The sequence below is a fragment of the Gopherus flavomarginatus genome, chromosome 18 (genome assembly GCF_025201925.1).
Source record: "Gopherus flavomarginatus isolate rGopFla2 chromosome 18, rGopFla2.mat.asm, whole genome shotgun sequence".
Classification (NCBI taxonomy): Eukaryota; Metazoa; Chordata; order Testudines; family Testudinidae; genus Gopherus; species Gopherus flavomarginatus.
In genome coordinates this window covers 1148848-1175193 of record NC_066634.1, presented here as the reverse complement: position 1 = coordinate 1175193, position 26346 = coordinate 1148848, and the positions used below count along the sequence as shown (strand labels likewise).

The following is a 26346-nucleotide window of genomic DNA, read 5'->3' as shown; positions in this document are numbered from 1 at the left end:
CATTTTCTCGCTCCGGGAGAGTTACAGCCACGCCCGCTCTGGGTCACGTGGCGCCTTGGGGGCGCTGCTGATTGGTTGGCTGCGGAGGGCGCTTTCCCGACACGCTCCGCGCGGCGGCCCCGGCTCTTCGGCCACAGGCGGCGATGGCGCTGGCGAGGATCGCGCTGCTCCTGGCGGCCGCGGCGCTGGGCGGGGCCAGAGGTACCGGACCCCGCCCCCTGCCCCGCCCCCTGCCTGGGCCCCTCAGAGCCCGGCCAGTGAGCCCCGCGGGGCGCCGGGCGGGGCCAGAGAGGGGCGGGGCCAAGGGGCGGGGCCGGGATCCAGGGGGCTGTGGGGGCGGGGCCGGGATCCAGGGGGCGGTGGGAGGGGCTCAGAGGGGTGGGGTCAGTGGGGGCGGGGCCGGATCCAGGGGGCGGTGGGAGGGGCTCAGAGGGGTGGGGTCAGTGGGGGCGGGGCCGGGATCCAGGGGCTGTGGGAGGGGCTCAGAGGGGTGGGGTCAGTGGGGGCGGGGCCGGGATCCAGGGGGCGGTGGGAGGGGCTCAGAGGGGTGGGGTCAGTGGGGGCGGGGGCGGGATCCAGGGGCTGTGGGAGGGGCTCAGAGGGGTGGGGTCAGTGGGGGCGGGGCCGGGATCCAGGGGGCTGTGGGGGCGGGGCCGGGATCCAGGGGGCTGTGGGGGTGGGGCCGGGATCCAGGGGCTGTGGGAGGGGCTCAGAGGGGTGGGGTCAGTGGGGGCGGGGCCGGGATCCAGGGGGCTGTGGGAGGGGCTCAGAGGGGTGGGGTCAGTGGGGGCGGGGCCGGGATCCAGGGGGCTGTGGGAGGGGCTCAGAGGGGTGGGGTCAGTGGGGGCGGGGCCGGGATCCAGGGGGCGGTGGGAGGGGCTCAGAGGGGTGGGGTCAGTGGGGGTGGGGGCGGGATCCAGGGGGCGGTGGGAGGGGCTCAGAGGGGTGGGGTCAGTGGGGGCGGGGCCGGGATCCAGGGGGCTGTGGGGGCGGGGCCGGGATCCAGGGGGCTGTGGGGGCGGGGCCGGGATCCAGGGGCTGTGGGAGGGGCTCAGAGGGGTGGGGTCAGTGGGGGCGGGGCCGGGATCCAGGGGGCGGTGGGAGGGGCTCAGAGGGGTGGGGTCAGTGGGGGCGGGGCCGGGATCCAGGGGGCTGTGGGAGGGGCTCAGAGGGGTGGGGTCAGTGAGGGGCGGGGCCGGGATCCAGGGGGCTGTGGGAGGGGCTCAGAGGGGTGGGGTCAGTGGGGGCGGGGCCGGGATCCAGGGGGCTGTGGGAGGGGCTCAGAGGGGTGGGGTCAGTGGGGGCGGGGCCGGGATCCAGGGGGCTGTGGGAGGGGCTCAGAGGGGTGGGGTCAGTGGGGGCGGGGGCCGGGATCCAGGGGCTGTGGGAGGGGCTCAGAGGGGTGGGGTCATTGGGGGCGGGTCCGGGATCCAGGGGGCGGTGGGAGGGGCTCAGAGGGGTGGGGTCAGTGGGGGCGGGGCCGGGTTCCAGGGGGCGGTGGGAGGGGCTCAGAGGGGTGGGGTCAGTGAGGGGCGGGGCCGGGATCCAGGGGGCGGTGGGAGGGGCTCAGAGGGGTGGGGTCAGTGGGGGCGGGGCCGACTCTCACTGCTCCCCCACCCCCCAGCTGAGACGTGCTCGGAGCCCACCATCGTGCCGTCCTATTACACCACGGCCGACGCCGTCATCTCCTCGGAGAGCGTCTTCGTGGTGGAGATCGCGCTCACCTGCCGCAACGGGGCGCAGGTACTGGGGGCCGGAGCCCGGACGCCTGGGTTCTCGCCAGGCCGGGGTGGGGGGCGGAGCCCGGACACCTGGGTTCTCGCCTGGCCAGGGGTGGGGGACGGAGCCCGGATGCCTGTGTTCTCGCCTGGCCAGGGGTGGGGGGCCGGAGCCCGGACGCCTGGGTTCTCGCTAGGCCAGGGGTGGGGGGGCGGAGCCCGGACGCCTGGGTTCTCGCTAGGCCAGGTGTGGCGGGGCCGGAGCCCGGACGCCTGGGTTCTCGCTAGGCCAGTTGTGGTGGGGCCGGAGCCCGGACGCCTGGGTTCTCGCCTGGCCAGGGGTGGGGGGCGGAGCCCGGACGCCTGGGGTCTCGCTAGGCCAGGGGTGGGGGGGTTGGAGCCCGGACGCCTGGGTTCTCGCTAGGCCAGGGGTAGGGGGGCCGGAGCCCGGACGCCTGGGTTCTCGCCAGGCCAGGTGTGGCGGGGCCGGAGCCCGGACGCCTGGGTTCTCGCTAGGCCAGGTGTGGCGGGGCCGGAGCCCGGACGCCTGGGTTCTCGCTAGGCCAGGTGTGGCGGGGCTGGAGCCCGGACGCCTGGGTTCTCGCTAGGCCAGGTGTGGCGGGGCTGGAGCCCGGACGCCTGGGTTCTCGCTAGGCCAGGTGTGGCGGGGCTGGAGCCCGGACGCCTGGGTTCTCGCTAGGCCAGGTGTGGCGGGGCTGGAGCCCGGACGCCTGGGTTCTCGCTAGGCCAGGTGTGGCGGGGCCGGAGCCCGGACGCCTGGGTTCTCACCTGGGCGGGGTAGAGAGATGGGGGCGGCTGGTCCCTGGGGAGCTGACCTCACGGGATCTGGCCGGGGCCATTCAACATATTCACTGTGGGGGTGGGGATGGTGGGGTGCCATGGGGGGCACGGCCAGTCATGGAGCAGGGACGAGGAAGGGGATGGAGGAGCTGGGGGTTCTGCTGTGGCCTGGACCCCACGGTGCTCGGCCCTGCCCCCCCCAACCCCGCGTGCTAGACTCCCTCTCCTCCCCAGAATGTCGCCCTGTATGCTGACGTCAATGGCAAACAGTTCCCCGTCACCCGGGGGCAGGACGTGGGGCGCTACCAGGTAGGGTCGGGGCCTGGCGGGGGGGCTGGGGGCCAGGGCTCCTGGGTTCTCTCCCGGCTCTGGGAGGGCAGTGGGTCGGGGCTGGGGGCCAGGGCTCCTGGGTTCTCTCCCAGCTCTGGGAGGGGAGTGGGGGCTGGGGGGTCAGAGCAGGGGGACTGGGAGCCAGGACTCCTGGGTTCTCTCCCGGCTCTGGGAGGGCAGTGGGTGGGGGCTGGGGGCGCACTCACAGGTGTCTTCCCCCCACCCCCAGGTTTCATGGAGCATGGAGCACAGAGCCGCCCGGTCCGGCACCTACGAAGTGAAGTTCTTTGACGAGGAATCGTACAGCGCCCTGCGCAAGGTGAGGGGCCTGGCTCTGGCCTGGGGGTGCCTCAGTGCTGGGGGAGCGTTTGTGGGGCGGGGAGCGGTGGGGGGGTTGGGGGCCGTTATCCCTGCCTCAGCGGCTTCGGCCAGGTTCTGCTGCCTGGACATGGTCTGTGGGGCCCCCGCAACTGATGCCCCATTCCTCCTCTCCCTCCAGGCCCAGCGCAACAACGAGGACGTGTCGGTGATCCGAGCCCTGTTCACAGTCAGTGTGGATCACCGGGTGAGAGGGGGCTGTGTCCCGGGGGGGCCGGGATCCCCCTCGGGTGGGGGGCGGGGCTGTGTCCCGGGGGGGGCCGGGATCCCCCATGGTGGGGGCGCGGGGCTGTGTCCAGGGGGGCCGGGTTCCCCCCTGGGGATGGGGGGCGGGACTGTGTCCGGGGGGCCGGTATACCCCCAGGGATGGGGGTAAAAGGGCTGTGTCCCCCCAGGTGGGGGCGGGGTCACTGAGCCAGCCCCATGCCTGGGGGGCTGAGGAGATGGCTGACACCCCCCCTCCATCTCCCACAGGGCGCCTGGACTGGACCCTGGGTCTCCACAGAGGTGCTGGCTGCCGCCATTGGGCTCCTGATCTACTACCTGGCCCTGAGTGCCAAGGGGAGCATCCAGGCCTGAGGGGGGAGCCGGGGCCCCCCTGTGTGTCCCCCGCTGGAGCCCAATAAACCCTGTGCACCCGCTCAGCTCGTCCTGTTTGGGGGGGGGGGTGCAGCGCGGGGCAGGGTGGGGGGCTGGCTCCCAGCATCTCCCTGGGAGCCAAGGGCGGGGGGGGGCGCCGGTCTTGAGTTAGGTGCTTGGTAACGAGGTTATTAACAGCCCGGGGGGGCCTAGCGTCCCGACGACATTGCACTCAATCTCATAAAGGGAGTGACAGACCTGAGGCCGGGGGCGAAATGGGAATTACAGGGGGATCCCGGCGCGGTGCAGGGCGGTTCGAGGGGCCCGTGGGGACGGGCTGGGCCGGCCGGGGGCGATACGGGAATTACAGGGGGATCCCGGCGCGGTGCAGGGCGGTGCGAGGGGCCCGTTGGGACGGGACGGGCCGGCCGGGGGCGAAACGGGAATTACAGGGGGATCCCAGCGCGGTGCAGGGCGGTTCGAGGGGCCCGTGGGGACGGGCTGGGCCGGCCGGGGGCGATACGGGAATTACAGGGGGACCCCGGCGCGGTGCAGGGCGGTGCGAGGGGCCCGTTGGGCCGGGACGGGCCGGCCGGGGGCGATACGGGAATTACAGGGGGATCCCGGCGCGGTGCAGGGCGGTGCGAGGGGCCCGTGGGGACGGGCTGGGCCGGCCAGGGGCGATACGGGAATTACAGGGGGATCCCGGCGCGGTGCAGGACGGTGCGAGGGGCCCGTGGGGATGGGCCGGGCTGGCCGGGGGCGATACGGGAATTACAGGGGGATCCCAGCACGGTGCAGGACGGTGCGAGGGGCCCGTGGGGACGGGGTGGGCCGGCCGGGGGCGATACGGGAATTACAGGGGGACCCCGGCACGGTGCAGGGCGGTTCGAGGGGCCCGTGGGGACGGGCCGGGCCGGCCGGGGGCGAAACGGGAATTACAGGGGGATCCCGGCACGGTGCAGGGCGGTTCGAGGGGCCCGTGGGGACGGGCCGGGCCGGCCGGGGGCGAAACGGGAATTACAGGGGGATCCCGGCGCGGTGCAGGACGGTGCGAGGGGCCCGTGGGGCCGGGACGGGCCGGCCGGGGGCGATACGGGAATTACAGGGGGATCCCGGCGCGGTGCAGGGCGGTTCGAGGGGCCCGTGGGGACGGGACGGGCCGGCCGGGGGCGAAACGGGAATTACAGGGGGATCCCGGCACGGTGCAGGGCGGTGCGAGGTGCCCATTGGGCCGGGCTGGGCCGGCCGGGGGCGATACAGGAATTACAGGGGGATCCCGGCGCGGTGCAGGGCGGTTCGAGGGGCCCGTGGGGACGGGCCGGGCCGGCCGGGGGCGAAACGGGAATTACAGGGGGATCCCGGCGCGGTGCAGGGCGGTGCGAGGGGCCCGTGGGTCCGGGCTGGGCCGGCCGGGGGCGATACGGGAATTACAGGGAGAACCCGGCACGGTGCAGGGCGGTGCGAGGTGCCCGTGTGGACGGGCCGGGCCGCTGGGGGCGATACGGGAATTACAGGGGGATCCCGGCGCGGTGCAGGGCGGTTCGAGGGGCCCGTTGGGCCGGGCTGGGCCGGCCGGGGGCGAAACGGGCATGGTCAGACGGAGCTGAGCAGAGCTCGGTGTCAGCGGCGGGAAATCGTACCTCACCAGTCTACTAGGATTCACGGAGGGGCTCAGAGAGCACGTGGCTGGGGGCATCTCGTGGCCTCGGGGTTCAGAAAGTCTGACAAGGCCCCTCCCCAGCGGCCCCTAAGCCAAGTGAGCGGCCGCGGGATGAGAGGGAGAAGCCTCTCCTGGGCTGGGACAGGACATGGGGGAATAACTGGTCGGTTTGAGAATGGGGAGCAGTAACTGGTGTCCCCCGGGGGCTGCGCTGGGCCCGTCCTAGAGAACATCCTCCTAAAGCTGGAAACGGGGAGCTGGGAGGTGGCAAAGTCTGGGGCTGATACAGAACGACTCAAGGTAAGTCCCCGGCCCCTGCGAGGAGCCACCCGGGACCTGCCAGGCTGGGCTCAGGGACCCCCCAGCTCCAGCCCCTGCGAGGAGCCACCCGGGACCCGCCAGGCTGGGCTCAGGGACCCCCCGGCTCCAGCCCCTGCGAGGAGCCACCCGGGACCTGCCAGGCTGGGCACAGTGACCCCCCGGCTCCAGCCCCTGCGAGGAGCCACCCGGGACCTGCCGGGCTGGGCTCAGGGACCCCCCGGCTCCAGCCCCTGCGAGGAGCCACCCGCGACCTGCCGGGCTGGGCTCAGGGACCCCCCCGGCTCCAGCCCCTGCGAGGAGCCACCGGGGACCTGCCAGGCTGGGCACAGTGACCCCCCGGCTCCAGCCCCTGCGAGGAGACACCCGGGACCCGCCGGGCTGGGCTCAGGGACCCCCCGGCTCCAGCCCCTGCGAGGAGCCACCGGGGACCCGCCAGGCTGGGCTCAGGGACCCCCCGGCTCCAGCCCCTGCGAGGAGCCACCCGGGACCCGCCAGGCTGGGCACAGTGACCCCCCGGCTCCAGCCCCTGCGAGGAGCCACCCGGGACCTGCCGGGCTGGGCTCAGGGACCCCCCGGCTCCAGCCCCTGCGAGGAGCCACCCGGGACCCGCCAGGCTGGGCTCAGGGACCCCCCGGCTCCAGCCCCTGCAAGGAGCCACCCGGGACCTGCCGGGGCCGGGCCGGGTCAGCTGAAATTCCCTGGTGCTAAATGCCCCCGTGGGACCCATCACCCAACACTGCAGCTACACAAGCTGGTCCCACGCGAGAGCGAGACGGTGGCGCCCCTGGGGCCTGTTCGCTGAACTCCCCCACGCGGGGCAGGAGAGACAAGCCAGCGCCTTGCACGCTGCAGGCGGGGGGGCCCGCAGACCTGGGAAAGGGTCAGACGAGGGCAACGCGCTGCGTCGGGGCCCCGGAGCCACGTCGGGGGCGTTGAGCCGCGTCGGGGCCCAGAGCCCTTTAGGGGCCCCGGAGCCGCATCAGGGGCCCCGGAGCCACGTCGGGGGTGTGGAGCCGCATCGGGGTCATGGAGCCGCTTCGGGGCCCAGAGCCCCGTGAGGGGCCCGGAGCCGCGTCGGGGGCGTGGAGCCGGTCCGCCGGCAGGCGAGATGACACGCCTGGGCCTTCTCCGTGGGGAAGAGCCGCTGGGGGGCTGCCTGGGGGCCGTGCGTGCCCGCGGGCCTGGAGGAAGTAGATACGGGAGCGTCGTTTACTCCAGCACGAGAAGCAGGGGTCACGCGATGCAATGAAGCAGCAGCAGGACGCGCACCCCGACCTGGGGAACTCCCTGCTGGAGGATGTGGCGAAGCCGAGCCCATAACCGGCTTCAGAAGAACTGGCCCCGTTGAGGGCGGGTCGGTCGCCCGGTGGCTACGAGCCAGGCTGAGCCGTTCCTCTCTGCCAGGCGCTGGGAATCGGCGGGGGGGGTCACTGTTCATTCCCTCCGAGGTGCCCGGCACTGCCCACTGGCAGCAGACGGGACACCCAGCCACTCGTCTGGGGTGTGGGGGACCCCCAGCTGTCGCAGATCTGTGGGCCCTGTCAGTGGGGCAGCCCCCTGGGGGTCGCACGATTCCTGGGGGCAGCCACTGGCTCCTCCACCCTCTGGGACCCACAAGGGAGCTATGCCCCCCACCTTCCTGGAGCCAGACTCGCGGCAGCGGCAGGCAGGAGGGTTTCCCGAAGGTCCCAGCCCCCAGCGTCTCCTTCCAGCTGCTCCCACGTCACACGTGGGCGGGGTCTCTGCAAAGCAACACCCTCCCCCCGCCAGTTAACCGGACAGGGGAAACTGAGGCACGCGCAGACTGCATCCAACACAGTATGAAAACTTGCCACTCCAGCTGCCCCCGCCCCGGCAGAGTGTCAGACGGCAGCGGGGGGAGCTCTCAGCAGGGCCCAGCCCCTGCACCACTAGCAGCCCTCAGCCTGGGGGGCCTCTGTCCCGTCCCTTTGTCCCACCCCAGGGCCGGTGGCAAGGCTGGCTCTGCCCTGCAGGGGTGGGGCGAGCCTGGACGCTGCCCTACCAGACCCCCCCGAGCTGGGGCAGGAACCCAGGAGTCCCCTGAAGGGGCGGGCCCTGGCCTGCAGAGGACCTGCTCGGTCAGCTGGGGGGGGGGGCAAACCTCAGGGAGGGGCCCTCTGAGATTGGCTGCATCCAGCACAGAGCCCCCCCTGGAGCCCCCCACCACGTGCCCCTGAGCCTGGCCCTGACTACCAGGGAGAGCACCCCCTGCGGACAGGCTGGGGCTGGGGGGGCTGGGCTGGCAGGGGCTGCGAGCCGGGAGTGAGGGGCACCAGCAGGTGGGGGCAGGAGGCTGTGAGTCGGGGGGGGCACTGGCAGGGCTGAGCTGGCAGGGGCTGCGGGTTGGGGGGCACTGGCAGGGCTGGGGGGCAGGGCCTGTGCGTCAGGTGTGAGGGGCACCGGCGGGTGGGGATAGGGGGCTGCGGGTCGGGGGGCACGGGCAGGGGCTGTGGGTCAGGGGGGCAATGGCAGGGCTGGGGAGCAGGAGGCTGTGGGTCGGGGGGGGGGGCTGTCTGCCCTGATGATCATTAGCAAGGAGCCTGGTGATGTCACGGGGAACCCACACAGGTCCCCCTTGGAGCCCCTGGCCCAGCCCCCCCGTTGCACTAGGGCAGGTTTCACTGGGTCACCCCTCTGCCGGGGGGGGGGGTTAATTCAGGGGCCCGTCTCTGTTCCCCTCCCCCACCCCAGACCTGACTCCCCCTCCCTGCCCCAGAGCGTCCCATGGGCAGTTCCCAGCCTGTCACCCCGAGGGGGCAGCGAGGCCGCCCCCCGTCTGGAGTCTCTCTGGCGATGCCCCCTGGGCACCAGGCGAACCCTCCTCCCTGCACCGCCAGCGGCCCGGACTCCTGGGTTCTCTCCCCAGCTCTGGGAGGGGAGGGGGGACTAGTGGGTTGGGGGGGGGGGCTGGGAGCCCGGACTCCTGGGTTCTCTCCTCAGCTCTGGGAGGGGAGGGGGGACTAGTGGGTTGGGGGGGGCTGGGAGCCCGGACTCCTGGGTTCTCTCCCGGCTCTGGGAGGAGAGGGGGGCTGGTGGGTTAGAGCGTGGGGGGGGGCCATTGGGGGGAATGTGACTGGCCCGGGAGGGCAGGGAAAGTTCTCGGGGGGAGGGGAAGGATCTAATTCCCAGCATCCCCTGGGAGTTGGACGGTCCCCTCTGTGTTCCCAGAAACTGCCCCTCCACAGCAGCAAGTACCGGGAAAGGCCTCGCCGGTGCCCCTCACTCCCGACCTGCAGCCCCCAGCCCAGCCGGTGCCCCTCACTCCCGACCTGCAGCCCCCGCCCCCACCGCAGACCTGCCGGTGCCCCTCACTCCCGACCTGTAGCCCCCAAGCCAGCCGGTGCCCCTCACTCCCGACCCGCAGCCCCCGGCTCCGTTTCCAGGCAGGGCATCGCCCCTTCCCCCGGAATTACGCAGCCGAGACAGGGGCTGCGGTCGCGATGCGGGGATCCGCCTCCCAGAGCCGGGAGAACCCAGGCGTCCTGGGTCCCAGCCCCCGCCCAGGGAGGGGAGGGGAGAGGCGGGGCGGCGGAGGGAGGGGTCTGACTCCGGATTATGTCACAGGCTCTGCAGCCGCAGTGGGGAGCGGAGCGGCTCGGGCTCAGGTAGGGGCTGGGGGGTCCCGCTTCTCCTGCCCCCCCCGGACCGGCACCGCTGGGAGCGGCGAGGGGCTCTGTGGGGAGACGGGGGCTGCTGTGCGGTGGGGCTCGGCTCGGCTCGGCTCGGCTGCGTGTCCGGGGGGGGGGGGGGGTGATGGGGTTGTGAGTGTCGGTTGGGTGTGGCCGGTGTGGCGGGTGTTGCGATTTGTGATGTATGTTCCGTGTCTGTGGGCTCCGTGTCGCGTCTGGTCTGTGGGTTGGATGCTGCGTGTTGTGGTGGGTTGTGACTTATGGGTTGTATGTTCTGTATTGTGATGTGTGGGTTGCGTGTGGTGGGTTGTGGTGTTGCGTGTGGTGGGTTGTGTGGTGTTGTGATGTTGCGTGTGGTGGGTGTTGTGGTGGGTTGCGGGTTGTGACTTGTGAGTTGTATGTTCTGGGTTGTGATGTGCGGGTTGTGTGTTGCGCTGGGTAGAAGCCAGGGCTGGGTGTGGCCTTTGTGTGGGTTGGGGGGGGGGATCTGGGGCGGTTGGTCGTGTCCTAGAGCCCCCGGCACACGGGGGTCAGGAGAGAGAGAGTCCCCTGGACACCCCAACTTTGTGTGTGTGCCTGGGGGGGCGTCCCGGGGAGCAGAGCTTGGGAATGGGACGGGGGGGATTAACGGGGGGCCAGGCTGGCTGCTTCCCTCCCCCACAAAGGCATTGGTAAAGGGGGGGTGGAATTTGTGTGGGGGAGAGTCTAGATGGGGCAGGGGGAGCTCCTGCCGGTGCCCCTCACTCCCGACCCGCAGCCCCTGCCCCCCCCCGCCCTGCCGGTGCCCCTCACTCCCGACCCGCAGCCCCTGCCCCCCCCGCCCTGCCGGTGCCCCTCACTCCCGACCCGCAGCCCCTGCCCCCCCCCGCCCTGCCGGTGCCCCTCACTCCCGACCCGCAGCCCCCAGAGGTTCACTGGGCCTGTCTGCTGGGGGGGGGGGTCTGAAAGTGAAGAGAGAAGAGGTCGGGTCCTTGAGATTCCCCCCATTCCTCCCCCCCGGGAAGGGTGGGGTCGTGGCAGGTGCTTGGGGGAGGGGAATTTCCACATGAGCTGCAGGCAAATTAGCGGGGGGGGAGCACCTGGCTCTGGGTACGTGTGGGGGGAGGGGATTGCACAGGGATGTGGCCACCCGACCCCCCTCCCCTCCCAGGGCCAGGAGAGAACCCAGGAGTCCGGGCAGGAGAGGGGGCCTGGCTGCGGGGATAAGTGGGGTTTGGCCCCATCAGCCTGGTGGGGGGTTGCTGTGTGGAGACGCCCCCCCGCCCCGGAGCACAGGGGCCAGGGCCCAGCATGACCCGCGCCCGGACTGCCCAGGGCAGGGTGACCTGTCAGAGCCGGTTACTGAGTTAGAGTGGGGGGAGCGGCTGGGAGCCCGGACTCCTGGGTTCTCTCCCGGCTCTGGGCGGGGAGTGGGGGCGGAGGGGACAGAGCAGGTGGGGCTGGGAGCCCGGACTCCTGGGTTCTCTCTCCGGCTCTGGGAGGGGAGTGGGGGCTGGTGGGTCAGAGCCAGAGGGGGCTGGGAGCCAGGACTCCTGGGTTCTCTCCTGGCTCTGGGAGGGGGCTGGGGGCTGGTGGGTCAGAGCCAGAGGGGGCTGGGAGCCCGGACTCCTGGGTTCTCTCCTGGCTCTGGGAGGGGGGGTGGGGGCTGGTGGGTCAGAGCCAGAGGGGGCTGGGAGCCAGGACTCCTGGGCTCTCTCCCGGCTCTGGGAGGGGGGTGGGGGCTGGTGGGTCAGAGCCAGAGGGGGCTGGGAGCCAGGACTCCTGGGTTCTCTCTCCGGCTCTGGGAGGGGAGTGGGGGCTGGGAGCCAGGAGTCGATGGAGCTGGGATCCCCATATCCTGGGTGCCCCGTTTCTGGCTCCCCACCCCCGGGCATCCGGCCCGTGACACTGAGACAAGAATCTGTTTGTGTTGAGGCTAAGAGCCGCCCCACCCCCGCACTTCCGCTGTCCAAGCCGGGGCCTGACCCCGGGCCCAGCCCCCAGCCACTACAATGGGGTGCCTGTTGGGGCAGGGCTGGGCTAGTGGGGGCTGCGGGTCGGGAGTGAGGCACACCCTCCCCTCCCCCGCCCTGCCTTTCTCCCTGTCTCATTTTTCCCTGGTGCCAGGTTTGAACTGGTCCTTCTGGGGGGGAGGGGTCCTTGGGGGGCTTCAGAGCCTTTAATCCTTTGGTGCCTGGCTCTGGGAGGGGAGTAGGGGCTGGTGGTTAGAGCAGTGGGGGCTGGGAGCCAGGACTCCTGGGTTCTCTCCCTCGCCCCCAGTGGGGTCAAGGTGACTGTGGACCAGTATCCCAGTGCCTTTTCGTTGCCGTGGAAATGCAGGAAATGCAGCAATGGGGTCTAGGGGGAGGGGGAGATGCTGGCACAACAGACAGCGCCCGGCGCTCGCCTCCAACCCCCCCCAACTGCCCCGGATACGCACACGCCCGCCAACACCCCACAGCCTGCAACACCCAACACACCGATACCTCCCACACTGTCCAACATGCTGTGCAACACCCTCCAGCCTGGAATAGGCAACACCCAACACACCCTCCAACACACCAGTACCTCCCACAACACCCCCCAACACATCCACAACCCCCCGCAACACCCAACACACCAATACCTCCTACAACATTCTCCAGGCTGTGACACCCAACACATCCCCCAACACCCTGCCACACCCCACAGCCTGCAGCACCCAACACCCCACAGCACATCCACAATACCTTGCAACACCCAACATACCAGTACCTCCCACAACATTCTCCAGGCTGTGACACCCAACACATCCCACAACACCCCACACCCCACAACACCCCACAATGGCCAACATGCTGTGCAACACCCTCCAGCCTGGAATAGGCAACACCCAACACATCCTGCAACACCCCCAGCCTGCAACAAGCAACACCCAACACACCCCGCAACACCCAACACACACTGTAATCCCTCACACCCTGCAGCAGGCAGCCCCCTGCAGCCCACCCACCCTCAGTAACACGCCTGGTGCCCCCTGCCTCCCCCGTGACTCCCCTCACTTGCTTCATGGCTCAGAGCCTGGGGTGTGACTCGCCGAACCCCCAAAGACCCCCAGCAGCACGATCCCCATGATGTGGGAAATCCCTAAATTGCTGCGAGCCCCTCCCCACAAGAGACCGGAGCAGGGCTGCAGACACCAGATCCAGGGAGTGGGACAGGGGCCTGGCCCCTCTGGGGGGCGCTGGATCCCACCTAGGCCCAGGGCAGGGACTGGCTGGCTCGGGGGGGGGGGTCAGATGTCTGATACCTGAGGTCTCTCTTCATGCCTGAGGAGTTTACAAGTGGCTTTTGGGTGGAGAGCTCAGAGACCTTGGAGACAATCCCCATCCCCCAACCCGGCCCATCCGCCCCCCATTTCTCCCTCTGCTCAGGGGGCCTCGGACAGACTCTGTCACTCACCTCATTAACTCCACGGCTGCTGGAATACTTCTTTTCCGGTAAACCAACCATAGAACTAGCAGGGGCTGCATGTCAGAAGTGAGGGGCACCGGCGGGGCAGGGGCTGCGGGTCAGGAGTGAGGGGCACCAGCAGGGCTTGGAGGTGGGCAGGGCTGGGCTGGCAGGGGCTGTGGGTTGGGAGTGAGGGGCACCGGCAGGGCTGGGCTGGCAGGGGCTGCAGGTCGGGAGTGAGGGGCACCAGCAGGGCTTGGAGGTGGGCAGGGCTGGGCTGGCAGGGGCTGCAGGTCGGGAGTGAGGGGCACCAGCAGGGCTTGGAGGTGGGCAGGGCTGGGCTGGCAGGGGCTGCGGGTTGGGAGTGAGGGGTGCCGGCAGGGCTGGGGGGAGCCCCCGCTCCAGTTTTTACTTCCCCTCCCATCCTCTGGTTCCATCTGCCTCTGGGACATGGTGGCTCATGGGGGTGGTGCCCGGTGCTGGTGACCAGAATGGCGCCAACTCCAAGCAGACAATGACGGGAGCCCTGCAGCCAACCCGTCCGGGCCCAGAGCTATGGGACCAGCTGCCTCCTCCCAGCCCCCTCTTGGAGCCAGGGACAGTACCCAGGCGTCCAGGCTCCCAGCCCCCCCCTGCTCTAACCACCAGCCCCCACTACCCTCCCAGAGCCGGGGAGAGAACCCAGGAGTCCTGACTCCCAGCCCCACTCCTGCTATAACAACCAGCCCGCCCCCAACACACTCAGCTAAGAGTCCCTGACTTGATAACAAATTTACTTCACTATCATGCTGCCGTATGAGAGCTGGTGCCCCCTGGAGAGGAACAGCCCCGTCCCCCTCAGCCAGCCAGTCCCCACCCTGGGGCTGAATGTTTAATAACAGCATAGTTGGTGCAGCTCGCAGGGGCTTCAGGTCGGGAGTGAGGGGCACCGGCAGGGCTGTGGGGGGCAGGGCTGGGCTAGCAGGGACTGCGGGTCGGGAGTGAGGGGCACTGGCGGGGCAGGGCTGGGCTGGCAGGGGCTACGGGTCAGGAGTGAGGGGCACTGGCAAGGCTGCAGGGGGCAGGGCTGGGCTAGCAGGGGCTACGGGTCGGGAGTGAGGAGCATCTTTCCTCTCCTCTTCCCTATTAATAATTCATGCCCCCTCCCTCATCGCTGGTGCTTTTCCATCTGTTCCCGCATCCGTCTGTCTGCCCGTCTGTCTCCTGCTGGGGGAGGGGAGGGGCTGGGGGGATCCCGCTGGGTTGACAAGATAAGCCCCTTAGCCTGGTAATTGCCCGATGGGGGGGGGGGGGCATGTCTCGCAGTGCAGGAATGTGGGGGGAGGGGCGGCGCTCCACCCCAGAGGTGGTCGCATGGATCTCGCTCAGTGACGGTGCTTCTCCCCCAGCCAGGTGCAGGCAGTGACCCGCGGCGCTCCCCAGCCAGCGCTGCCTGGATTGAGGGGCCCCAGCCTCCGGCGAGGATGGCTCCCATGCAGGGCCGGCTGCTCCAGCTCTGGCCCCTGCTGCTGGGCCTGGCTGCGGCCCTCACCATCCCCAAGGAGTGTGAGTAGCTGCGGGGTTCGAGTCCTTCCCCCCCCTTGAGCCAGAAGTGGGGCACTCCAGGTGTCCATGGATGGTGGATCCTTCCCATTACCCTGCCATGGTACAGTCCAATTTTCAACCTATAGCAACAGGCAGCACCACGGACAGGGCTCCAGGTGTTGCATTGGGCTGTAGCTACAGTCAGCACCACGGACAGGGCTGTGGGTGTTGGATTGGGCTGTAGCTACAGGCAGCAGCATGGACAGGGCTCTGGGTGTTGCATTGGGCTGTAGCTACAGGCAGCACCACGGACAGGGCTGTGGGTGTTGGATTGGGCTGTAGCTACAGGCAGCAGCATGGACAGGGCTCTGGGTGTTGCACTGGGCTGTAGCTACAGGCAGCACCATAAGAACGGCCATACTGGGTCAGACCAAAGGTCCATCTAGCCTGGTATCCTGTCTGCCAACAGTGGCCAATGCCAGGTGCTCCAGAGTGAAGCTAACAGACAATGATCAAGTGATCTCTCTCCTGCCATCCATCTCCACCCTCTGATGAATAGAGGCTAGGGACACCATTCCTTACCCTTCCTGGCTAATAGCCATTTATGGACTTAGCCACCGTAAATTTATCCAGTTCCCTTTTAAACATTGTTATAGTCCCAGCCTTCACAACCTCCTGAGGCAGGGAGTTCCACAGGCTGACTGTGCGCTGCGTGAAGAACAACTTCCTTTGATTTGTTTTAAACCTGCTGCCTATTAATTTCATGTGGTGACCCCTAGTTCTTGTATTATGGGAATAAGTAAATAACTTTTCCTTAGCCACTTTCTCCACATCACTCATGATTTTATAGACCTCTGTCATATCCCCCCTTAGTCTCCTCTTTTCCAAGCTGGAGTCCTAACCTCTTTAATCTCTCCTCGTATGGGACCCTCTCCAAACCCCTAATCATTTTAGTTGCCCTTTTCTGAACCTTTTCTAGTGCTAGAATATCTTTTTTGAGGTGAGAAGACCACATCTGTACGCAGTATTCAAGATGTGGGCGTCCCATGGATTTATAGAAGGGCAATAAAATATTCAGTCTTATTCTCTATCCCCTTTTTAATGATTCCTAACTTCCTGTTGGCTTTTTTGACCGACTCTGCGCACTGTGTGGACATCTTCAGAGAACTATCCACGATGACTCCAAGATCTTTTTCCTGACTCGTTGTAGCTAAATTTGCCCCCATCATATTGTATGTATAGTTGGGGTTATTTTTCCAATGTGCATTACTTTACATTTATCCACATTAAATTTCATTTGCCATTTTGTTGCCCAATCACTTAGTTTTGTGAGATCTTTTTGAAGTTCTTCACAATCTGCTTTGGTCTTAACTATCTTGAGTAGTTTAGTTCATCTGCAAACTTTGCCAGCTCACTGTTTACCCCTTTCTCCAGATCATTTATGAATAAATTGAATAGGATTGGTCCTAGGACTGACCCTTGGGGAACACAACTAGTTACCCCTCTCCATTCTGAGAATTTACCATTAATTCCTACCCTTTGTTCCCTATCTTTTTACCAGTTCTCAATCCATGAAAGGACCTTCCCTTTTATCCCATGACAGCTTAATTTATGTAAGAGCCTTTGGGGAGGGACCTTGTCAAAGGCTTCCTGGAAATCTAAGTACACTATGTCCACTGGATCCCCTTGTCCACATGTTTGTTGACCCCTTCAAAGAACTCTAATAGATTAGTAAGACACGATTTCCCTTTACAGAAACCATGTTGACTATTGCTCAACAGTTTATGTTTTTCTATGTGTCTGACAATTTTATTCTTAACTATTGTTTTGACTAATTTGCCCGGTACTGACGTTAGACTTACCGGTCTGTAATTGCTGGGATCACCTCTAGAGCCCTTTTTAAATATTGGCGTTACATTAGCTAACTTCCAGTCATTGGGCACCGAAGCCAATTTAAAGGACAGGTTACAAATCTTAGTTAATAGTTCTGCAACTTCACATGTGAGTTCTTTCAGAACTCTTGGGTGAATGCCATCTGGTCCCGGTAACTTGTTACTGTTAAGTTTATCAATTAATTCCAAAACCTCCTCTAGTGACACTTCAATCTGTGACAGTTCCTCAGATTTGTCACCTACAGAAGCCAGCTCAAGTTTGGCAATCTCCCTAACATCCTCAGCTATGAAGACTGAAGCAAAGAATCCAGTTAGTTTCTCCACAATTACTTTATCGTCTTTAAGCGCTCCTTTTGTATCTCGATCATCAAGGGGTCCCACTGGTTATTTAGCAGCTTCCTGCTTCTGATGTACTTAAAAAACATTTTGTTATTACCTTTGGAGTTCTTGGCTATCCGTTCTTCAAACTCCTCTTTGGCTTTTCTCATTATACTCTTGCACTAAAGCTGGCAGTGTTTGTGCTCCTTTTTATTTGCCTCACTAGGATTTGACTTCCACTTTTTAAAGGAAGTCTTTTTCTCTCTCACTGCTTCTTTTACATGGTGGTTAAGCCGCGGTGGCTCTTTTTTAGTCCTTTTACTGTGTTTCTTAATTTGGGGTATGCACTGAAGTTGGGCCTCTATTATGGTGTCTTTAAAAAGCGCCCATGCAACTTGCAGGGATTTCACTTTAGTCACTGTACCTTTTAACTTTTGTTTAACTAACCCCCTCATTTTTGTATAGTTCCCCCTTTTGAAATTAAATGCCACAGTGTTGGGCTGTTGAGATGTTCTTCCCCACACAGGGATGTTGAATGTTGTTGTATTATGGTCACTATTTCCAAGCAGTCCTGTTATAGTTACCTCTTGGACCAGCTCCTGTGCTCCACTCAGGATTAAATCTAGAGTTGCCTCTCCCCTTGTGGGTTCCCATACCAGCTGCTCCATGAAGCAGTCATTTAAAGTATCGAGAAATTTCATCTCTGCATTTCGTCCTGAAGTGAAATGTCCCCAGTCAATATGGGGATAATTGAAATCCCCCACTATTATTGGGTTCTTAATTTTGATAGCATCTCTAATTTCCCTAAGCATTTCATCATCACTATCACTGTCCTGGTCAGGTGGTCGGTAATAGATCTCTGATGTTATATTTTTATTAGAGCATGACATTTCTATCCATAGCGATTCTATGGAACATGTGGATTCGCTTAAGATTTTTACTTCATTTGATTCTACATTTTCTTTCACACGTAGTGTCACTCCTCCCCCTGCACGACCTGTTGTGTCCTTCCGATACATTTTGTACCCCGGAATGATTGTGTCTAATTGATTTGTCCTCAGTCCACCAGGTTTCTGTGATGCCTGTTATATCAATATCCTCCTTTATCACAAGGCACTCTAGTTCACCCAGCTTAGTATTTAGACTTCTAGCATTTGTGTACAAGCACTTGAAAAACTTGTCCCTCTTTATTTGTCTGCCCTTTTCTGATGTGCCAGATTCTTTTTTATGTGACTGTTTATCATCTGATCTGGCCCTTACATTATCCTCTTCCGTCCTCTGCTCCTGACTATAACCTGGAGATTCCCTATCATCAGACTCTCCCCTAAGAGAAGTCTGTGTCCGATCCACATGCTCCTCTGCAGCAGTCGGCTTTCCCCTATCTCCCAGTTTAAAAACTGCTCTACAACCTTTTTAATGTCTAGTGCCAGCAGCCTGGTTCCACTCTGGTTTAGGTGGAGCCCATCTCTCCTGTATAGACTCCCCACATCCCAAAAGTTTCCCCAGTTCCTAATAAACGTGAACCCTTCCTCTCCACACCATCGTCTCATCCACGCATTGAGACTCTGAAGCTCTGCCTGCCTAGCTGGCCCTGCACGTGGAACTGGGAGCATTTCTGAGACTGCCACCATAGAGGTCAAGTATCAGAGGGGTAGCCGTGTTAGTCTGGATCTGTAAAAGCAGCAAAGAATCCTGTGGCACCTTATAGACTAACAGACGTTTTGGAGCATGAGCTTTCATGGGTGAATACCCACTTCATCAGATGCATCTGACGAAGTGGGTATTCACCCACGAAAGCTCATGCTCCAAAACGTCTGTTAGTCTATAAGGTGCCACAGGATTCTTTGCTGCTTTTACCATAGAGGTCCTGGATTTCACTCTCTTCCCTAGTGTGACGGTGCTGCCCGTGGGAGCCAGCTGAGGTCACTCAATCAGGGTGAACTGCAAACAAAACAGGGCAGACAAACCCCAAACGCTGGTGGTTATTCCAATACTTAGATTTACCAACCAGCACAAAACAGCTTCTGTAGCACCTCACTGGTTACTTGGAAGTCCAAACCCCACAGTTCCCTTAAAGTGCCCAGCCTCAGGCCTCCTCCAGACACACCTGTCAGATATGATGATGATTCCTGAATAATCTTACTTCATCATGTAAAAGAAAAGGTTCTTCCAATCCCAAAGGATCAGCCACATACCCAGGTCCAATTATAACTTAGATCTTACCCAAAATACACGCTATAGTCAATTCTTGTTAACTAAGCTAAAATTTATTAGAAAAGAAAAGAGGGAGAGTTGGTTAAAAGATCAATATACAGACAGACTTGAATTCAATTCTTGAGGTTCAGATACACAACAGAAGTGAGTTTGTAGTTGCCAGAAGTCCTTTTAGAAATAGTCCAGAGGTTACAGTCCAATTTTCATATTCAGGGTGGCTCCAGTCAGTGACTGGGGATCTCAATCCTTGTGGCTTAAAGTTTCCCCCTCTGGAAACCCAAAGCAGATCTGAGATGAAGCAGGATCATTTCCCAGACTTCTTATACATTTCCAGCAGCCTTTTGCCCTGAGAAAACAATAGGCTTAACTCCTTCTCCCAAACATCCTGGCAATTAGCACAGAGTAATTTATCCATTAAACAGTTCAGATACAGGTGACCACAACCTTCAAAGAGACACATAGACACTCATACTATTTCACCCGAGTATCATCATAAATGCTAATATTCCTTTTTTGATCTTTGAATTAAAACTATAGCAATAGACAAGACTTGTTTGCTGGCATCCCAAGACCTGAGCAAACATCTCCCCATGAGATCTCTAACACTGCAGAGTTGCATTTCAAAGCTCTGTTCATTTACAGATCTTGCTAACTAGTTCTTAAGGTTCACCCACGGGTCAGGTCAGTTAATTAACTCTTTCTGGCCCTGTCACCTTTCCGTGAGATATTATATTATACTCATAACGTCAACCTAGCAGCCTAAATTTTGCTTCCAGGACATATCTCCTACCCTTCCCTATGTCACTGGTACCTACATGTACCATGACCACCGGCTCCTCCCCAGCACAGCACACAAGTCTGTCTAGAAGCCTCGAGAGATCCGCAACCTTCGCACCAGGCAGGCAAGTCACCATACGGTTCTCCTGGTCATCAGAAACCAGCTATCTACGTTTCTAATGACCGAATCTCCCATTACGAACACCTGCCTTTTCCTAGCAGCTGGAGTTCCCTCCCCCGGAGAGGTAACCTCAGTGTGAGAGGCAACCCCAGCACCATCTGAAAGGAGGGTCCCAGCTATGGGAAGGTTTCCCTCTGCTCCCATTAACTGCTCTGCTTCCCTGGGCCCTTCTTCCTCCTCAACAGTGCAGGGGCTGTCTGAGCGGAGGTGGGACAATTCTACAGTGTCCCGGAAAGCCTCATCGACATACCTCTCTGCCTCGCTTAGCTCCTCCAGGTCCGCCACCCTGGCCTCCAAAGCCCGTACGTGGTCTCTGAGGGCCAGGAGCTCCTTGCACCGACTGCACACACACGCCACCCACCCACCGGGCAGGGAATTGTACAAGCTACACTCAGTGCAATAAACTGGAGAGCCCCCACTCTGCTGCTGGGCTTCTGCCTGCACGGTCTCCTAGTTAATGGAAGGGTGGTTTAAAGAAAGGGGGTTTGGAATATGGTTTGAAGTGTAGGTTTTAAGGGGGCTACAGGGGAACAGGTAGGACCAACGAGGGACCCCCGCTCCCTTCCCAAGCTCCCTTGTGAAACTCCCTGTTAGCAGCCCCTGGTCACTTGTGTGCAGCTTTATAAAGCCCTGGCCTGAGTGAATGCCCCGCCCACTGATTAAGGCTCAGCCAATCACCATGGACCAGGCTCCGGGTGTTGCATTGGGCTGTAGCTACTGGCAGCACCACGGACAGGGCTCCGGGTGTTGCATTGGGCTGTAGCTACAGGCAGCACCACGGACAGGGCTCCAGGTGTTGCATTGGGCTGTAGCTAGTCAGCGCTAGGGACAGGGCTCTGGGTGTTGCAATGGGCTGTAGCTAGTCAGCATCACGGATGGGGCTGCAGGTGTTGCATTGGGCTGTAGCTAGTCAGCGCTAGGGACAGGGCTCTGGGTGTTGCAATGGGCTGTAGCTAGTCAGCACCACGGATGGGGCTGCAGGTGTTGCATTGGGCTGTAGCTACAGGCAGCAGCATGGACAGGACTCCAGGTGTTGCATTGGGCTGTAGCTAGTCAGCGCTAGGGACAGGACTCCGAGTGTTGCACTGGGCTGTAGCTAGTCAGCACCATGGACAGGGCTCCAGGTGTTGCATTGGGCTGTACCTACAGGCAGCACCACGGACAGGGCTCCGGGTGTTGCAATGGGGTGTATCTGCCTGTGCCAAACCCATGGGTGGGGAGTTTCTGCAGGGGAGGACTCCATGGGTCTGATCTGGGGGGTGGTTTTGCACATCCGGTCTGGCACGCTTTGCACGGTTCTTCATGCCGCAGTGCACAATCATTCTCCATGCCTTGCTCGCTGTAACACCCGCTTATGTACAATCCCCCCGTGCTTCCCATGAGTGCCAAGCCCAACCTTCCTCTTGCACATGTGGTCACACACTTGCCCTTCCCCACCCCCTCCGCTCACTCTTGTGCATGCTCAGCCTCACTGAGCACCATCCAGCCCTTGTGCCAGCTCACCTGGCACATTTTGGCACACGCTTCAGTGCACACTCGGGTCTCTCAGCATACCCCACCTTGCAACCATGGACACGCTCTGGCCAGCTTGCCTTGCACACTTCTGCACGAGCACGTGCACACAACTCGCATGTTCACACCCACACAGCCCTTGGTCCCATTCCCGGGGCCCCCACGTAGGATGCCAGCTAATGTCTCCCTGTGTCTCTCCCTTCTGCTCCCCTTTGGCGGCACAGACAAGATGCACAACCGTGAGTCCTGGGGTGAAATGGGGTGTTGGGGGGGCGGAGCCGGTTCTGGGCACACTCGGGCTGTGGCTTTGCACACTCACTCCCTTTACCAAGAACCCCCAGGGCCATTTTGGATCCATCAGGAGAGAAACTGGGGTGTCTGAGATGGGGGGGCATGGGGGAAGGGAAATGGGGGGTCTAGGGGAAGTTTGGGAGAGTTCAGGGGAGAGGAATTGGGGGATCTCAGGGAAACTTGGTGGGGGATGGGGGCAGAGCAGGTTGCTGGGTTCATAGTCTCTGTAACAGTCCCCCCCACCCCCCTCCCCAGTGCGGCAGCCCCCGGAGATGACGGAGCAGCCGGTGGAGAAGCTGGTCGTGTTCCCCAGTGACGACATTGTGCTGCGGTGTGAGGCCACCGGGACCCCCCCCCCTCGAGTGAGTACAGACCCGCTCTGCCCCCTCATCCCTCCCCGCCCAGCCCAGCCCCCCGGACCCCTCAAGCCCCCAGTGCTGCCCCGAGCACCTTCCCCTCCCCCGCAGGTTCCGCTGGACGAAGGACGGGCGCTGGTTCGACCCGCGCCAGGAGGCCGGGGTGACGGTCGTCGAGGGCTCGGGGACCCTGTATATGAACAACATCAACACGGGGCGGCACCAGGGCGTCTATCGATGCTACGCCAGCAACGACCTGGGCACAGCCATGGGGCCGGAGATCCGTGTCATCTCCGAGAGTGAGTGACCCCCCGGGCGGCGCCCCTCACTCCCGACCCGCAGCCCCAGAGCCCGGCCCTGCCACTGCCCAGCCCTGCCGGTGCCCCTCACTCCCGACCCGCAGCCCCAGAGCCTGGCCCTGCGCCCACCCAGCCCTGCCAGCGCCCCTCACTCCCGACCCGCAGCCCCAGAGCCTGGCCCTGCGCCCCGCCCAGCCCTGCCAGCGCCCCTCACTCCCGACCCGCAGCCCCAGAGCCTGGCCCTGCGCCCACCCAGCCCTGCCAGCGCCCCTCACTCCCGACCCGCAGCCCCAGAGCCTGGCCCTGCGCCCGCCCAGCCCTGCCAGCGCCCCTCACTCCCGACCCGCAGCCCCAGAGCCTGGCCCTGCGCCCGCCCAGCCCTGCCAGCGCCCCTCACTCCCGACCCGCAGCCCCAGAGCCTGGCCCTGCGCCCGCCCAGCCCTGCCAGCGCCCCTCACTCCCGACCTGCAGCCCCAGAGCCCGGCCCTGCCCCCACCCAGCCCTGCCAGCGCCCCTCACTCCCGACCCGCAGCCCCAGAGCCCGGCCCTGCCACTGCCCAGCCCTGCCAGCGCCCCTCACTCCCGACCCGCAGCCCCAGAGCCTGGCCCTGCCCCCTCCAGCTCTGCTGGTGCCCCTCACTCCCGACCCGCAGCCCCAGAGCCTGGCCCTGCCCCCTCCAGCTCTGCTGGTGCCCCTCACTCCCGACCCGCAGCCCCAGAGCCTGGCCCTGCCCCCTCCAGCTCTGCTGGTGCCCCTCACTCCCGACCCGCAGCCCCAGAGCCCGGCCCTGCCCCCACCCAGCCCTGCCAGCGCCCCTCACTCCCGACCCGCAGCCCCAGAGCCTGGCCCTGCCCCCTCCAGCTCTGCCGGTGCCCCTCACTCCCGACCCGCAGCCCCAGAGCCTGGCCCTGCCCCCTCCAGCTCTGCCGGTGCCCCTCACTCCCGACCCGCAGCCCCTGCTAGCCTGGCCCTGGGCTCCCCCCAGCTTTTACCTGCAGGTCTCCCTAGAGCTCAGCCAATTGCTCCTGTTTCCACGACAACCATTTCCATGGCAGCGAGGTGTCAGGGTGATGTAATTGCACCCTCTCCATCAGCCCCTCCGCCACCCCCTCCCCCACCCTCAGCTGTAGCCTGAGACCCCCCCCCCCCCAGCCTCCCCAAGGAGCAAAGGCCGGGGAAGTGGAGATGCCCTGTGGAGAATCCATCCAGCCCCCCCCAGCCACACCGGCGCCCCTCACTCCCGACCCGCAGCCCCCCCAGCCCTGCCGGTGCCCCTCACTCCCGACCCGCAGTCCCCCCCAGCCACACCGGCGCCCCTCACTCCTGACCCGCAGCCCCCCCAGCCACACCGGCGCCCCTCACTCCTGACCCGCAGCCCCCCCCAGCCACACCGGAGCCCCTCAATCCCGACCCGCAGCCCCCCCCAGCCCTGCCGGTGCCCCTCACTCCCAACCCGCAGCCCCCCCCAGCCACGCCGGTGCCCCTCACTCCCAACCCGCAGCCCCCCCAGCCACGCCGGTGCCCCTCACTCCCAACCCGCAGCCCCCCCCAGCCACGCCGGTGCCCCTCAATCCCGACCCACAGCCCCCCCAGCCACGCTGGTGCCCCTCATTCCTGACCCACAGCCCCCCCAGCCACGTCGGTGCCCCTCATTCCTGACCCGCAGCCCCTGCCCCCTGAGCGCTGCCGGTGCCCCTCACTCCCAACTCGCAGCCCCTGCCCCCCCAGCCTCCCATTTTGATTGAACCCCCCCGTCCCTGCTGCAGGCACCCCCCAGTGGCCCAAGGAGAAGGTTTCACCATTGGAGGTGGAGGAGGGGGAGTCTGTCATCCTGCCCTGCAACCCCCCCGCCAGCGCCGTGCCCCCCAAAATCTACTGGCTGAACAGCCGTGAGTGTTCGCTGCTGGGAGCAGGGCCCGGGCCCTGACCCCTCCGGGGGGGGGGGGGCTGGCTCAGGGGGCGGGGAATGGGGCGGGGCCCGTCCCCTCTGGGGGGCAGGGACTGGCTCAGGGGGGTGGGGAATGGGGCAGGGCCCGTCCCCTCTGGGGGGTGGGGAATGGGGCAGAGGCCTGTCCCCTCTGGGGGGCGCCGGCTGGCTCAGGGGGCGGGGAATGGGGCAGGGCCTTTCCCCTCCGGGGGGGGGGGGGGGCTGGCTCAGGGGGTGGGAAATGGGGCGGGGCCTTTCCCCTCCGGGGGGGGACTGGCTCAGGGGGCGGGGAATGGGGCGGGGCCCGTCCCCTCTGGGGGGCGGGGAATGGGGCGGGGCCTGTCCCCTCTGGGGGGCGCCGGCTGGCTCAGGGGGCGGGGAATGGGGCAGGGCCTGTCCCCTGTGGGGGGCGCCGGCTGGCTCAGGGGGGCAGGGAATGGGGCGGGGGGGCAGGATCCGGTGTCACCCCTCGCTGCCCCACAGGGATCGTGCACATCGCGCAGGACGAGCGGGTCAGCATGGGGCAGGACGGGTACTTGTACTTTGCCAACGTGCGGCGCTCGGACTCGCACCCCGACTACATCTGCCACGCCCACTACCTGGGCCCCCGAACCATCATCCAGAAGGAGCCGATCGAGCTGCGCGTCCGGCCCAGTAAGTTGGGGGGCAGCCCCAAATGGGGACCCTCGGGGGGGGATCGATTTTCAGCCCAGCCCCAGGCAGTGGAACCCAGGCATCCGGGTGTATCTCCCACGTGACCCCCCACAAACACACATCCAGATCTTGGTGTTGGGGGGGCACTCCTCCCCCGATCTCTCTGCTATTTCTGCCCCCCCCAGCAGGGCCCCCCCCAATTCCTCTGTGTCCATCGGAGCAGTCCCAGGGCTGCTCTATCCCTTCAGGGGGCTCCCTGTGGCTCCTGCACCCTCGGGGGGGGCTGGGATCTTGGGGACCCCCAAGGTTTGGGGGTATCCTACCCAAAATGAGCCTGGTACATTGGGGGCCATTGCCCCCTGATGATGGACAGGGGGGTACACAGGGGCACAGGGGATGTACGGGGGAGTGTCACCAACTCCTGGCCCCATGGGGGGAATCCCCTTCAGAGTACCAGCCCTACTCGGGGGTCCAGCCCCTCCAGCGCCTGGAGCTGCACCTCTCTGAGCCTCAGCACATCTGTCTCTGCTGTGGGTCCCCCCAGGGAGTCCCCTCGCTCTGGGCCCCGGGGGCCTCCCCACCCCCCCGTGTTCACTAGCCTGGAGCGACTCTCAGCCAGTGTAACACAGGAGGGTTTATCCAGCCCAGGAAACTCTCTGGCCCTCGGCCTGTCCTCCGTCAGCCCAGCACATCCCAGTCCCCCTGCAGCCAGGGGGGCTCTGCCTGCTCCCCCTGTCCAGTCCCGACCCCCCCTGCTGCCAGCCAGCCGGGCTCCCAGCTTCCCTCTCCCCTCATTAAACCAGCAACCCCCAGGGACATGGAGTCTCATCCCCCCTGCCTGCAACCCAGTGACTGAACCCAGAGACCCTCCCACTTCATCACAGGGGGTCTCCCTGCTCCCCCCCAACTCCGCCCTCCCCAGCTCCCCCCCCCCGCACTGTAACTTCTCCCCATGGGACTCAGGCGTCCGGGCAACGGACCCGGGCAGAGTTCCTCAGCTCAGGGGAGAGGCCCCCCCCGTTCCCCTCCCCCCACTACTTCATGCTGCCCCCCCCACGTCTCCACTGCAGCCAACTCGGTGAAGTTTCGCCAGCCCCGGCTGATGGTGCCACCAGGGGAGAGCAGCTCCCACGTCGCCCTGCGGGGCTCCAGCCTGGCCCTGGAGTGCATCGCGGAGGGCTTGTGAGTGGGGCGGGGCTGGGGGCTATGGGGTGAGTGGGGCAGGGCTGGGGGCTATGAGGTGAGTGGGGCGGGGCTTGGGGGCGCTGGGGGGCTGTGGGCTGGGGGCTATTGGGTGAGTGGGGCAGGGCAGGGGGGTGCTGGGGGGCTGCAGGTTGGGGGCTATTGGGTGAGTGGGGCAGGGCTGGGGGAGCACTGGGGGGCTGCACATTGGGGGCTATGGGGTGAGTGGGGCAGGGCTGGGGGCGCGTTGGGGGACTGCGGGCTGGGGGCGCGTTGGGGGACTGCAGGCTGGGGGCTATGGGGTGAGTGGGGCAGGGCTGGGGGGCGCTGGGGGCTGCAGGCTGGGGGCTATGGCGGTGAGTGGGGC

The 26346-nt window shown here is 64.5% G+C and overlaps 2 protein-coding genes across 3 annotated transcripts in view; both read left to right on the top strand.

Annotated features, from left to right (window-relative positions):
* The first annotated feature begins 92 nt into the window (after positions 1-92).
* Positions 93-3866, top strand: SSR4 (signal sequence receptor subunit 4). 2 transcript variants are annotated; one of them, XM_050927410.1, is made up of 6 exons: positions 94-201; positions 1625-1743; positions 2754-2828; positions 3079-3168; positions 3349-3414; positions 3702-3866. In XM_050927410.1, the coding sequence occupies exons 1-6, from the start codon at positions 144-146 to the stop codon at positions 3804-3806; spliced, it is 513 nt and encodes a 170-aa protein (XP_050783367.1). In that variant the 5' UTR covers positions 94-143; the 3' UTR covers positions 3807-3866. The 2 variants fall into 2 exon arrangements, with proteins under 2 accessions (XP_050783368.1, XP_050783367.1); XM_050927411.1 differs by lacking the exon at positions 3079-3168 and having other exon boundaries at positions 93-201.
* Positions 3867-9376: 5510 nt separating this feature from the next.
* Positions 9377-26346, top strand: part of L1CAM (L1 cell adhesion molecule) — a 50350-nt gene continuing 33380 nt past the window's right edge. The window contains 8 exon segments of the mRNA XM_050928142.1: positions 9377-9416; positions 14240-14396; positions 21494-21508; positions 21816-21922; positions 22008-22215; positions 23983-24105; positions 24627-24797; positions 25868-25979. Of these exon segments, the coding sequence (XP_050784099.1) occupies positions 14315-14396; positions 21494-21508; positions 21816-21922; positions 22008-22215; positions 23983-24105; positions 24627-24797; positions 25868-25979 (818 nt within the window). The 5' untranslated portion in view covers positions 9377-9416; positions 14240-14314.